At 44.5% G+C, this 14,809-nt stretch overlaps 1 protein-coding gene and 1 long non-coding RNA gene across 2 annotated transcripts in view; one reads left to right on the top strand and one right to left on the bottom strand.

Annotated features, from left to right (window-relative positions):
- B3galnt2 (beta-1,3-N-acetylgalactosaminyltransferase 2) overlaps window positions 1-455 on the bottom strand; it is a 39,358-nt gene extending 38,903 nt beyond the window's left edge. Inside the window, exon 1 of the mRNA XM_005071792.4 lies at window positions 162-455. Within this exon, the coding sequence (XP_005071849.1) occupies window positions 162-276 (115 nt within the window). The 5' untranslated portion in view covers window positions 277-455. The remainder of the gene's footprint in view (window positions 1-161) is intronic.
- A 164-nt stretch (window positions 456-619) lies between these two features.
- LOC121143534 lies at window positions 620-1,817 on the top strand. Its single transcript, XR_005880772.1, has 2 exons — window positions 620-983; window positions 1,063-1,817. It is a non-coding gene; the product is annotated as an uncharacterized LOC121143534 (long non-coding RNA).
- The last annotated feature ends 12,992 nt before the right edge of the window (window positions 1,818-14,809 follow it).

The following is a 14,809-nucleotide window of genomic DNA, read 5'->3' as shown; positions in this document are numbered from 1 at the left end:
GCTGAGCACACGCTGGGAAAGAAACGCACAGTCGAGTTCGCCCGACGCGGATGAAAAGACCCGTTTGTTCAGTCCGTCCCGGGACGTCCGCACCCGCCCGGTGCCCCTCCGGCCATTCCCGCGGCCTCCCACGCGCGCAGCCGCCGAGCCCCGCACCTCACCTGCCGCGCCGGGCCCGGAGGCGCGGGGGGCCGGCGGGGAGCGCAGCCAGAGGTGCCAGAGGTGCAGCGCGGCCCCGAGCACGCACGGGCACAGCAGCACTAGCCAGTTTCGCATTGGCCGCCCCCGCCCGCACCACCTCGCGCCCCCGCCGCGCGCTGCTCTCTCCTGCGTCCCGGCAGAGAGCGAGGGGACCTAAGATCACCGAGTGCCACTGGCAGCGCCCGCGCCCGGCGCTGTGTCCTCAGCTCGCGCCTCAGGTCCGGACCATAAGCGGCAGCGGCTTCGCGGCCGAAGCCCCGCCCCCGCGCGCGCGGCCTTCCCACCCGTTCCGCCCTCCTCGCTCTCGCCCCGCCCTTTAGTCCGCGTCCTCTCACCGCCGTCGGCCGGGTGGCCGGGAGCTGTAGTCCCGCGCTGAGTCCAGTCAGGAAGCGTGACTAATATTCCAAGTCCTAGAAACTACATTTCCCGTGGGCATATGCGCTGGCGGAGGCGAAGAGCACAGAGAGCACGCGCGTCTCTCCTCCGATCGCTGGTCCTTGGAAGCACACAGAGCATGCGCAGTCGCCCTCATGCTAGTGCTCCCCAGTGGTTGAGGCGGGCACTGTGCAAACGGAGCCTACACGTCACTGCTGGAGTTGCTGTCCGACTCCCTCAGCAGTAGGTGACACTGCAGGGCGCATGACCTCGAGGAGCCGTTCCCCAGCCTGGGCAGGGTTACACGATGTCTAAACGCTGAACGAGAAAGTAATGTGCTCCCCCAACATATCCCCTTAAGGAGGGCTGCGGGGAGTTCCCGGCTATACCTCAGTTAACAACGCCAGGTGAGGAGGACGGAAAGCGAGGGCGGAGGACAACGCGGTGCTATGCTTACTGTGACCTGTGGTATTCCTTGGCTCCCAGTGCCATAATCCATCCTTGTCCATCTCATCTGATCCGTCGAGACCTGGAAGCAGCTGCCGCCCTAGGTGCTGGGTGCCCATGCGCTCCTCAGGAGGATAATTGTCAGAAGAACAGGAATGAGAGTCGTGCCTACCGGGTGACTTTGAAAAGTTCCTACAAGTTGAGGAAGCCAACTTGACCAAGTGTGTGAGAGGGCTGGGTTTCCAGAAGATCCACCTCCAGTAGTTGATGGAAACTACGCTGCTGAGGATGGCCTTGAACCGTTGATCCATCGGTCTTCACCTCGACAGTGCACAGATTACAAGCCTGCTCCACCACATGTGGTTTCTATGCAGTGCTTTGGGCTGGAAACCAGGATTTATTAATCTGCATTAGGCAAGCACTCTACCAACTGAGAGCTACATCCTCAGCCCAAGACTATATTAAGACTGACTTTTGTTGAGATCAATTTGATTTTCATTTGTGTGTGTATACTGGGCCAGGGAGGCCTATCCTGTCCCCTGGAACTGGAGTTCCATGTGGTCATGAGCAACACGATTTGAATGCTGGGAACTGAAAGTGGGTCCTCTGGAAGAGCAGTAAAAGCTCTTAACCACTGAGCCATCTCTTCAGCCCCTTACAATTGCTTTTATCTTTGGGTAGTTTTGCAATGTTCTTGGTGTGTTTTTTTTTTATTTGAAATTTTTATTTCGTTTAATCATGTGAAAGCTGTATTCCACCGTTGTGTGTACTTAATAAAAACTTAACACACACAATCAAATTTTGTTTCCGTTGAAAGAAATTTTAGCTGTGAATGAATGAAGCTCAATGATAGAACATTTTGTATACCAATGGGCAGTCTTGGGTTGATGCTCAACCCTAAATGGAAAGGGGGGAAGATTTGTATATTTGTTATCCATTACATATCCAGAATACTTAAAACAATACTAATCATTTACTATCTCAAACTTTACTACAGGTCATGAGTTTGGGAGTGGAGTTCTGGTTCAAGTTCTGGAAGTTGCAGGCAGATTGTCAACGGGGTTCCAGTTATCTGAAGGCTTGGTGGTGAATAGTCTGCATTCTACATTTCATACTGAGATGGCTGACACTTTCATGAAGACACATTCTGTCTGTTAGTAAATTGATCACACAGACTCTGTAGAGTGAATACCGGTATGCAGAATATTCAGTTATTCTCTGCAGAGTGACTACCAGGGGGCAAAGACCATTGGGAACTATCTTAGACACTGACTAAGACATCATGTCCTGAAAATTTGAGTAAACAATACTGTCACAACACTATGGGGTAACTTTAGGACTCCTCCATATAAGAACTCTGAAGACAAGACACAGATTTAAAAGATTAAGCATATGGCTGTTTGGTAGATGTCACCAACTTCTGTATACTCCTTTCTCAGATATGTGTACACAATGCAATAAGGAAGAATAATTTCTACAAATTTTAAAGATTGTGTCTGTATGAGCATGGGTGTCCATAAACACAAGTGCCATTGGAGGCTAGAAGAGAGTGTCTGATTCCCCGGGGTGGATTCCCAGGTTTAGTTACCAGCACCCACGAGGCAGCTCACAATCACCATAACAGCATTTCTAGGGGATCTGATGCCCTCTTCTGACCTTTGAGGGCACCAGGTGGGCATGTGGCACACATTTACACATGCAGCAAAACACTCATATTTACTTTCTATGTATCTGTTAGAGAAGTTGTCCTCAGCAATAATTGGCTGTCAGCAAGGAAGTGTGTGTGTGTGCGCGCGCGCACGTGTGCCCTTAAGAAAATTAGCAATGGCCTTTTGCTATCCATACATTTTCATTTTATGAATAAAGAATTAGATCTAGGCACATGTTTGTAATAGCACTGAGGAGGTTGAGGCAGGGGAGTCATGAATTCAAAGTCAGCGTCAGAAAACAAGATAGTGAGCTCCCAAAGAGGAATTCTTATTTTGGCAAACCTATTCATTTAATATATATTTACTGAGTATCTGCTATGTGCCAGGCACTTCCAAAGGTATTGCTATACACAAGTGGCTGAAACAGCCTGACAAGATGATACTGGTGAAGGGCAGACTAAATGTAATCAGTAAACTTGGCCAGCATGTTAGAAGACCTTCAGTGGTCTGTGTATGTGTGTATATATATATATATATATATATATATATATATATATATATATATATATATATGGTATAGTTGAGTAAGGGAATTGTATGAGACTGAAATAGGACAGAATGCATTATACAATAATATTTAAACAACTTGGTTATATTGAACACTATAGCTAGGCACCAAAACCATCTTAGTATAACTGAAGAAATAAAGCCTTGAAAACCTAATGAGCATATAATCAATCTGTACTGTCCAGGTGTTCATGGTTTCATGACATGAACAAGTTAATAGGGGTTTAGATTTATGCAGATGCAAACTAGGATGCCTGTTTCTCTGATTGCCATTGACCAGTGTCTAGGAAATGGCTGTCCAGGGTGCTATGGCGGCACAAAGCAACAGATATTTTAACTTAGCCCTAAACTCACTAGCTGGGATACTTCTGGGGGTGGAAAAACAGTTGCGTACAGAAATCAAAGAGTGTAATTAACAAGGAGAGGAAGTGACATTCAAGGACACTCTCAAGTAAAAAATAAAACAACAAAATCCCAAGACATAGATAGATGTCTGCTAGGAAGATTTAAACAGATTGGTAAAACCTTAATGCAAATAGAATAGACAGATGCCAGATCACATATATTGCTAAGGATTCTATGCCTTTTAAACAGGTGTGTTGTTTTTATATTTATGTGTTGTGGTTTGAATAAAAATGGCCCCCATAGGTTCATAGAGAACTATTAGGAGGTGTGACACTAGAATAGGTTTGGCTTTGTTGGAGGAAGTATGTCACTAAGGGGTGGGGTTTAAGGACTAAGTTGCTCAAACCTGGCCAGTGTGTCACAGTCACTTCCTGCTGCCTGTGGATCCTGATACAAAACTCTCAGCTACCTCTCCAGTGCCAAGTCTGCCTTCATGCTGCCATACTTCCCACCATGATGATAATGGGCTAAACTTCTGTACCTGTAAGCCAGCCCCAAATAAATGTTTTCCTGTGTAAAAGTTGCCGTAGCCATGACATCTTTTCACAGCAATAAAACCCAAAATATGACAATGTGTATGTTTGTGCCGTAATGTGTGTGTAGGCCAGAGGAGGATGCTGGATCTCCTGGAGCTGGATTTAAAGGTAGTTGTAAGCCATCTGACATGGGTTCTGGGAACTGAACTCATGTCCTTTGCAAGAGCACCATGATGAGCGATCTCTCCAGACCCAGGAATCTACATTTGACCTTGAAAGTTTCGCATGATAGCACAAACCTGTAATCCTAGCACTCAGCTGGAGGCAGGAAAGGACATTTCTTTTTCTTTGTGTTTGAGTATTCCAAATGCACAACTCCATGTCAGACACTGGCTACTTGTTCCAGATGCTGCCTTACCTTCCCATTCGGCATCTGCACTCTTACTATTCGTAGCCCATAGCACCTTCTGCTGTCCCTCCCTCTTGTCCTGCCAGTTGCAGCTAAGACATAGCAAACTACGTAGAATTTAGCCTAATAAGGTACAGAAAAGGATATTAAATTTGTTAACAAGACAAAATTGCTCCTAGGATCGACCTGCCGTTTCCTTGCTAGGGCTCACTCCCTGTGTCTGTAGGTCTCTGTGTCCCTTTACTGCCACTTCCAAAGGCCTGCCCATTTCTTCCATGGGAGGGTCCCTCTTACTGATTCTTACTCAGTACACTCTAGCATGAATAATAGAAACCCAGATACAGATTTTGGAGCTAAAGCTGAAGATGAGAAAAGCAGAGAGGCCAGGCAGGAGCTCTTACTTCTACCTCAGACCGAAATGGGTGATCCTGTCTCCACCAAACCTCAGACTCCATGAGTTCCTGTCTCCTCCCGTCTTATATTCCTCTCTAGTGCTGGTATTAAAAGTGTGCACCACCACTTCCTGGCCTCTGTGGCTAACTAATGTGGCTGCTGGAATTAAAGGTGTGTGCCGCCACTGCCTGGCCTGTATGGCTGACTACTGTGGCTAGCTTTGCACTCTGATCTTCAGGCAAGCTTTATCTGTTATATCATGAACAAAATATCACCACAGTGCACCTGCTATCGTGTCTGCTTCTTCCCTCCCTCTCTTTCCTTCCGTCTCTTCTTTCTTAGTCATTGGTTCTTGCTTCTGTAGTATAACCAAGCTGCCCTTTATCTCACGATTCTCCAGCCTCACCCTCCTGAGTGCTAGGTCTACAGCTGTGTACCACCATAGCTAACTCCAGTTCTAATTCCTTATCATTAGTGTTTCTCTGCATCCCTCAACTGGTCATTCTCTTCTTCAAGGAAATGGTCTTACCTGGCTAATCACTGCTACATTTACTTGTTGATGATGGTGGCTGGGAAGCCTTGAAAACTATCTAGCCATCCTTTTCAAAGGCTCTAAAATCCTCTGCTTAGGCACACATTGCCCTAGCCATGTGACCATTTAAATGATTGCTTTTGCATTTTTAGCCAATAGTTGATTTCTTCTGAATAAATACCTATACCCTTACTAGCAGAAGGCAACCTTTTACCCAGAAGATGCACTTCTTCACATCTCAGGCCAAGACAGTGGTTCTCAACCTTCCCAATGCTGTGACCCTTTAATACAGTTCCTCATGTTGTGGTGACCCCCAACCATAAAATTAGTTTTGTTGATACTTCATAACTGCATTGCTAATGTTATGAATAATAATGTAAATTTGTTTTTGGAGAAAGAGGTTTGTCAAAGGTGTATTCACCCACGGGTTGAAAACCACTGGTCCAATGTTTTCTGATCCTTGTGTAGTTTGACTGTACCGATTGGTCAGGGATCTCCTGGAAGTGAAAGAAGAAATTCTTCAGTTCTCCACAGAAAGCGGATTCCAGCAAGGAAACTATACTAGAAGTGGTGAGTAGAACAGCAGAGGATGAGGGTAGAGATCTAGACTCCAGCAAGACCATGTAAACTGCAGCAAGAATTTTGGCTTTTGTTCTGAAATGAATAGGAATGACTACTAAATGGGCTGTGCACAGAGAATCAACAAGATCCAACCTGTTTGATCATTCAGGATGATTCAGGCTGCTGAGCCAAGAACTGACCAGCTGGTGGGGAGGAAGTCTTCCTTTGGTAGTAAATGTGCAAGTGGAGGTTCAGGCGTGCCCTGAGACAAGCAGCTATGGTGACAGTCAGACTAGGGGGCAGGAGCCTCCAGACAGTTGTCCTGGAGACCAGCTGCTACATGCCTTGCAGTGCACCTCACCTGCAGTCCAGGGTAGAGCATTGTTACCTGTGTGGTGCTCAGTCTGTGTCTGGGAATCATCTGTGAATGGAAGTGGCTGTCTTGCCTGGGACAGTCTCTTCTCAGGAGGCAACGTGCATCCAGTGACTAGCTTTGGGACAACTCTGAAGAGTCATCTCCTGGCCCCAGTGATAACAGCATCTTAGACCAACTTCTTTCACAGCCTAGTTCTGTTCCTCACATCCTTTGCATGCTCCCAAAAACAGTCTCTTGTGTCAGAGTGTGTGTCAGGAAACCTGACCCAATGCAGCGAATCTGATGGTACTTCTCTGCAAAGTTCTATCAGGAAGACTCAGTTTCTTCCTGTGGCCTGCAGCCGAGATCCGCAGCACTTCACCCTCAAGCCTCATCCTTTGCCAATGTGCCCCCATGTGCTTTGCTCTAGAACCACAGTGACCTTGGCTCTCTGGATAGCTTTTTTTTAGTTTATTTATTTATTTTAAGGCAGGATCTTGTTATGTTGCCTAAACTGGCCTGAAATTCATATGTAACCTGGGCTGGCCTTAAACTTACCATCTTCTGGAGCAATGGAATCACAGGTGTGTACCAACACTGCTGGCTTGTGATAGCAGACACGTGCACTCTTGCTCCTTTGGCTTTTCATTCAGATGACTTTAACTCATGGCAGTCAGTTAAAAGATGACATTTTCAATAAGCCTTTCCCTTCTTTCCCTTAATGCCCTCCTACCACACCCAATCTCTGTTAGTCCTATTCTATTCCATTCTTTTATTTAGTGCTATCCTATCCTATCCCATTTATTTCATTTCACTCATTTGTTTTGCTTAAATATGGTTTAATGGTTACTCTTTACATCAAACAAAAGCATTTCCCCTCTATCTTTTGTCCATTGATGCATCCCAGTACCTGGAGTGGCAACTACTACTTTCTAGGTGTTTCATAAATATTTACTGAATGACTGAGTTGAGTAAATTTGGATATCTCAGTGAGTTGATTATCATATAACATTTGAGTTGAGATGATAGTCTTTGAGCAGAGCTAAATGGGGACATCAAGATTTAGATGTGAGGAGAGGAAACAATGATAAAGGCATTGAAAGGATTGCAGAACATGGGAGGAAAACAGGAGCTGCATCATGGGAGACAAGAAGTATGATGGGTTGGAAGGCAGGCAACTGTGTACAAGGCTATGGAGCAGGATGAAGTGAGTGTCTGCTGATGTACAGTGGAAGAATTAGAGGAGTAGGAGAGGTTTTAGAAGCAGAACTGCATGTGAGTTTGTTTTTCAAGAATACTGCTCCTGAAGTTCAGAAAGGGAAGAGTAAGAGCAGGGGCAGCCCGTAGGTTGAGTCACTATGCACTTAGCAGAGAGTCACACCCCACAGGCGTTTTTTTTTAAATGCAGTCTGGAACCTGGGGAGACAGCTCGGTTGGTAAAGTCCTTCCCACACAAGTATGAGGGCTTGAGTGCAACCTCCAGAACACATATAAAAAGCAGCAAGGTTCCTCACATGCACAGTGCTGGGGAGGCAGAGACTGACAGACCCTGTGGCTCACTGACCAGCTGCACTAGCTAAAACAGCTAGCTCTAGGTTCAGCGAGAGACTCACGCCTTTAATCCCAGCAGTTAGAAGGCAGAGGCAAGTAGATCTCTACAAGTTCAAGCCTAGCTTGGTCTACAAAGCAAGTACAAAGACAGCCAGGGCTAAACAGAGAAATCCTGTCTCAGAAAATACAAAAACCAAACCAACCAACCAATCAACTGAACAAACAAAACCAAGGTTGGAAATGATAGAGGAAGACACTTGAGGTCAAGTTCTTTCTCCCACATGCAGATACTCATGTGCACTCTCACCAGCACACACATGTGCACATACATACAAGCACACACATCGCTATGTATGAAAGGCACCAACAGTGGCCATTTAATCTATTATCCAAGTCAGTGTTGTGAGGAAAAAAGATGCTGGTCAAATGCTAAACAAGACAGATGCCAAGACAACAGGGATTTTCTACAATCCTGGACATCTTGTCCTTACTACCCCTGAAGTATTTTATGCAAGTTTTTCCACTTTGCGCTGAGTGGCTACTTTTTTTCCCCAACATTAGGTGGCAGTAAAAAGCTTCCCTCTCCTGTCTTCCTCTAGTTTATCTGTGTGGAGAAATTGGAAGGCAACCAAAGTTGATAGAGGCCAGTCAGCCACAGGCATAAGTCCAAAAATAGGAGATCTCAACTTAGACTTTATTTGGGAAAACTAGTAAAGTAACATGCATACTGATTCTCAAAGAGAAAATAATTTTTCAAATATAAAATAAACTGGTTTCATAGTGTACTTTTACACAATGATTTTTGCCTTTAAAAAGATACAATTCTGGGGCTAGAGAGATGACTCAGCAGTTACAAGTTCTTTCTGCTCCTCCAGAGGACCCAAGTTCTGTTCCAGGCACCCACGTGGCAGCTCACAGCCCTTTGTAATTCCAGTCCCAGCAGATCTGACACCCAGTTCTGGCCTTCATGGGCACTACACGCACATGCATCTCTAAAGATACAATTCTGTGTTCATCTGTCTTTGTTTTCCAGTTCAAGAATAATACATATAACACACCACTTAGCTATATGCACAGCCTTTGTCCTAATAATTTATAGTCTTTATTTTAAAAAAGTTTTTAGTTGGCCATGTTGATGTATGCCTTTAATCTCAACACTTGGGAGGCAGTGAAAAGAGGATCTCTGTGAGTTTCAGCCCAGCCAAGGCTACATGATAAGACCCTCTCTTAGAAAATCTAAAATTAATAATAGTAAAATAAGCCAGGTGTGGTGACACATGCCTTTAATCCGAGCACTCAAGCACAGAGGCAGGTAGATTTCTGAGTCCCAGACCAGAATCGTCTATAAAACAAGTTCCAGACTACCAGGGCTACACAGAGAAACCCTGCCTCAAGGTAAAACCAAAATAACAACTGTAGGCCCCTTGAGGAGCAAGTGACCAGCACACACACACACACACACACACACACACACACACACACACACACACACACACACACTAACAGCTGTTGCCTGCCCTTCGAGAAGAAAGTGGCCAAACTCACCCTACAGGGAAAAAAAAAGCCACAAAATCTCACCAATCCCCAAGCTTGCCCCAAGATCAGGCCACAGAATCCCACCAATCCAGGCCACCCTAGAAAGCACACACACCCCTCACACACAAGATACCCTATGTAAAGCCTGCCTCCTGCTCAGTTCTTTGTTGCTTCTCCCAGAGGCTGTCACTCCCTTGTGTTTTTCCCGCAATAAATCTCCTGTGAGATTTGTTGTGCAGTGTGACTTTATGGTATTCCTTGGCGCCTGACTGCCAAGATATCTTTCCTTTCAGAGCTGTAACACTTGCATTGGAGAAACATTTCCCCTCAGAACTGTAACACTTACCACAACGGCAACAAAACAACAACGATAATGATGATGGTGATGACAATAAATGTATTTTAGACTTTTTTTAGAAGAGGATGTTGGATTCCTTAGAACTGGAGTTACAGATGGTAGTGAGTTGACCTATGGGTTCCTCTGAGAGCAACAAGTGCTCTTAACTGCTAAGTCACCTCTCCAGCCCTATTTTAATAATGTATATTATTGAAATAGACAAAATAATTTCTAATAATTTTTCCTTCTGTTTAAATATAAAACATTCCTTACACATACGCACACACACCTTTTTCCCCCTGTTAAGTCCAATTTTCTTTTTTCTTTAGGCTCTTCTGGCCTCTAACTCAGAGTTCTACCTGCCTCTGCCTCCACTTCTGCCTTTGCCTCCCAAGTGCTGAGACTGAAGGCATATTAAATCCAATTTCAAAGGAAACTATAGAGAACTTTGCTGCTGCTGATTATGAATAGTTTTAAATGTTTGAACATGATAAGAAATGCCTTGCTATCAAAGACAGAGCTCAGTCAGGGAAGCGCTTGCTGCCTAAGCATGAAGGCCCGAGTTTCCAGTATAAAAGCTGGGTGCAGAGGCAAGTGTCTATAATTCCAGGGTTTTGGAGCAGATGGGTCAATCCTTAGAGCTTGGTGGCCTGCCACCTGCTGAATCCATGCCGTGAGCTCCAGGTTCCAGGTTCAACGAGAGATTAAGTGAGCAAGTGTTGACCTCTCTGTCTTACACATGGACTTGCATCCCACCTCATGCACAGAAGTATCTCTCTCTCTCTCTCTCTCTCTCTCTCTCTCTCTCTCTCTCTCTCTCTCTCTCTCACACACACACACACACAGAGTCAACAAAGAGCTAGATGTGGTGGTGCATACCTGTAATCGTAGCACTTGGGAGGCTCGAGCAGGAGAAACTTCTTGGAGTCAAGCATGGGCTACATAGTGAGACCATGTCTCAAAAATTAAACTTCCGGAGATAACAAAGGGAAAGAATAAGTGATGTCCAAAAATTAAAATTTTTACAAATTAAAAGCTATGGAGTGAAGTCTAGTATTATGGCATACTTTCATAATGCCAACCACTTGAGAGTCTAAAACAGGGAAACCAGGAGCTCAAGGTCATCTTGGGCTTACACAATAAGACCCTGTGTAAAAAGTGGGAGATGGGAATAAAAAGAGCCCACATTACTCATGCAGTCTTGGGAAGAATCTAATGCCATAAAATTTAAGATTCAGAAACCTCTGTAAGGAAACAAACAGACAGAATCAAAGCCCTCTCTGTAGTCCCATGAGCCCCTCTGGGTTCAAGATTGGGATCTGCATATATTCCTTTGAGCAAAAAAAGTGTTGCCTCATTAGAGCTGCACAGGGAGATTCTGAAACATCTCAGAGCTGTTTTGAATAATAAAGAAGGAAACAGACAGCAAAGGCTCCTACCTCTGAACTTCATAGGGACACTTTGAGAGGAGAGCTAGGTGTGTGCCAACTTAACCTTTGGAGATACAGAGGTGAAGAGAAAGGGATTCTTTTGTTTGTGCCCCTGAAGAAATTGATTCTGGCTAGGCATGGTGGCTCATGCCTATAATCCCAACGTATGGGAGACTGAGGCAGGAGAATTGCTGTGAGTTGAAGGCTAGACTGAGCTACAGAGTGAGACTGTCTCAAAAAAAATCAAGGAAGGATTATTTCTATCAATTCCCTTAAAATAACAAAAAAACACCTTGGACATGTCTTTGACCTGCATCTCAAGTCCCAATTGTCACATACTCTGTTACTCGGGGAGGACATTTCTGGGGCCAAAGTACATTCTTAGTAATATCTGATTAATACGAGAACTCAGACTCCTGCTTCAAGTCCTCTGCCTTTTCCCTCTGACCCTGGAGCTTTCTCCACCAGCACAATAGAAACACTAACAGCATTCTGCTACGGAAAATGTCCATGACAGTGATCTCCATCTCAGAGTGTCCCCAGTAACGTCCTGCTGCATTTTGACAGGGTCATAGCAGCTGCATTATGGGGTCAAGGTAACCTGCTGCCAAGCTGGAATTGGCAAAGGTAGAGCCACTAATGTATCCAACAATAAATGAGAAGTGCCCACCCTCTCTGCAACACTCCCTCCAATATCTTCATCACAGACATTCTCCTGGCTTTCTGTCAATATCATAGCTGTGTTTGTTCACCAGCCAGTTGGTTCTGCAGACCTTAGACATTCCACTGACTAGAGTTTGCAGTGAATTTCAGAAATATAATGAAGATGAATAGGAAGAAAGGTTGAAGGAAGTGAAAATTGAGGCCGCTGGAAGAAAAAAAAATGGAGTGTTGATTGCATCACCAATATTTGCCCAACTGTGTGCCACCATTCTTGTCTCCTTATTCTTTCAACAAATATTTATTCCATGTCTCTGTATGCCTGTCGCCGGTAATGCTACAGATGAGAACTAAATAAAGTTGATTCTGATCTTCTATTCTAGTAGAAGAGGTAAACAAGGGGAAAAAACTGCCATTTTTCTTTAGAACAGACTGAGTATTTTGAACACACCGTGGCAGCCATATGGACAGTCATACCTTCATACTCTTATGGCTTCCTGGCATCCAGGTCAGCACAAGTAGGTTTTCCACTGAAATATATAGGTGGTAGGTTTGAAATCCTCGCTGCCTAATCCTTTGGATTTCTGCCCACCAGTCTTCCTATACCTGCTCAGCAGCTGCATGGCCCTCTGCAACAGCTCACCTGTGCATGCAGGGCTGGTGGGAGGGCTGGTGGGGTGGTGGCATGAATACCTATTTCTCTAAGGGGCTGATTTCAGGGAGGGAAGCCACGTGGGCCCCAGCTCACCTAAAGGTGGAGGCAGGGCACGTGATGAGGATGCTGGGTGGCTTTGTATAACATGAATTAAGGTCAAGTACACTGGAAGTAGAGAGAGTAGTTAGGAGGAGCAGGAACAAGGCAGAGGAGGACAGGCAAGTGCTTCAAATACGAAGTAGCAATGTGGGACAGTATGATCACACAGTTAATAATACTGTAACTTTAAAATGAAATAGATTATCTTAATGAGCAAGTTTTAAAAACATTAAGCAGATGTTGACTCTTTCTCCTTGGAGCCTCGTTGGCCTCAGACTGGGGGTGTAGCTCAGTTGGTAGAGCATGCACAAAGCCGGGGGTCCCATTCCCAGGACCTTACAAAACCAAGGGTGGTGGTGCATACCTGTAACCCAAGCACACGCAAGCCAGGAAGAGCAGAAGCTCAAGGTCATCCTTGACTACAAAACAACAGCAAAAGTGAAAAAACAAAACCAAACTTAATTGGCTTCAAATATCACTGTCCAATTCTGAACATAAACTAAACCCCTTTTCTAAGCAAGAATCTAGAGGAGGGGTTCCCAGCCTGTGGGTTATGATCCCTTTGAGGGGATCAAATGACCTTTACATAGGGTCACCTAAGACCATTGGAAAACACAAATATTTACATTATGATTCAAAACAGTATTAAAATTACATAGCAGCAACGAAAATAATTTTATAGTTGGGGGTCACCACAACATGAGGAAGGTTGAGAATCACTGTTCTAGATGCTTCCACTTTTATGAGTATCTGAAAGCTTTCTAAAACACTTGTCTTTAATGTTCCCTTTAGCTGTTTTATCTATAACATGATGCATTTCTCCTAGTTACTGTCACACTTCCTAAGTTACCACATTCTGTAACTAGATACTCCCAGAATGACTTCAGGTTAGGTCCTCTCCTTCCTGACTTTTTTCCTTTTGTTCTTCCTTCTTTCTTCTGCATCCAGATGAATCTTGCTTTTAGGAGGTCAAAGGAAGAGAAAAGAATCAAGTTTCTCCATACCCTCGTCCTTTGTTTAGGTTAAGCATCAACATCGTTTTTATATTTACCCAGGACACACCATTAAAGTCACTTCAAAGCCTTTAGACCAAGATGCACACAGGGAAGCCTTAAGCTGAGTCGCAGAGAAAATTAATTTCCAGTGCTAGCAGAGACACAGTTATTAGGTCTTCAAAATGACATTATATTAATTTAGCCAGAGTATCTTAGAACTTGCCGAGTCAGAGGACAGGATGATATTTTGATCTTAGAAGATAAAAGGGCAATTCTAAGTAGATAATTATGCACAGGGTTCATTATCTGCACTGGTGTGCATATTAGGGTGAGTTTCCACCAGGCCATCAGAGCCAGGTCCTGCTTACTGAATTCTGTCAAACAATTTTCCCTTCTGGTTTATATCAACTGAGCTCTTTCCTCTCATAAACTGATGCTGGAGAACAAAACCTGTAATGATCTGTGTAGACGAAGGTGAATATTTATATGACTCATCTGATCTCTGTTTTTAAAAAAAGCATTATAATATTGCCAGGTGCTGTGGTGAACGCCTTTAATCCCAGCACTCAAGAGACAGAGGTAGGCAGATCTCTGTGTGTTTGAGTCCAGTCTGGTCTACATAGCCAGTTTTAGGACCAGTTAAGCCTACATTGAGACTCTGACTCAAAAAGACTTGTAATATTTTATTAATTCTTTGAGAAGTTTGTATGCATACAATGTGTTTTGAACATATTTCCCTCTACATGTATCTTTACATTTTATTCATCTTTTAAAAGATTTATTTTTATTTTATGTGTGTGAGTACTTTGCCTGCATGTATGTAAGTGCACTGCGTATGTCTGATACCCACAGAGGCCAGAAGAGGACTCTGAACCCCTGGAACTGGCTATGAGCTGCCAAGTGGGTATTATGAACCAAACCTAGGTCCTCTGAGAGAAGCAGTGCTCTTAGCCACTGACCCATCTCTCCAGCAGAATAGTATCCGTTTTTGTGTGAGGTATATGCAAAGCCATATGGCAAAGGATAAGGACAGAGGGTGGGGAGAACATGGAGGCAACAGTCTCTCAGAAAAGCAAATTGGGCCCCTGCACCTCACAGTAAAAGGCCTGGGCCAAGTCTAGGTCAGCCTTCTAGACACAAGGAGCTTTTATCTGTGAACTGAGGGGTTCCTTCCGA

This window comes from Mesocricetus auratus, unplaced genomic scaffold, assembly GCF_017639785.1.
Source record: "Mesocricetus auratus isolate SY011 unplaced genomic scaffold, BCM_Maur_2.0 Super-Scaffold_100013, whole genome shotgun sequence".
Lineage (NCBI taxonomy): Eukaryota > Metazoa > Chordata > Mammalia > Rodentia > Cricetidae > Mesocricetus > Mesocricetus auratus.
The sequence above is the reverse complement of the archived record's forward strand: the minus strand, read 5'-3'. Positions and strand labels throughout refer to the sequence as shown.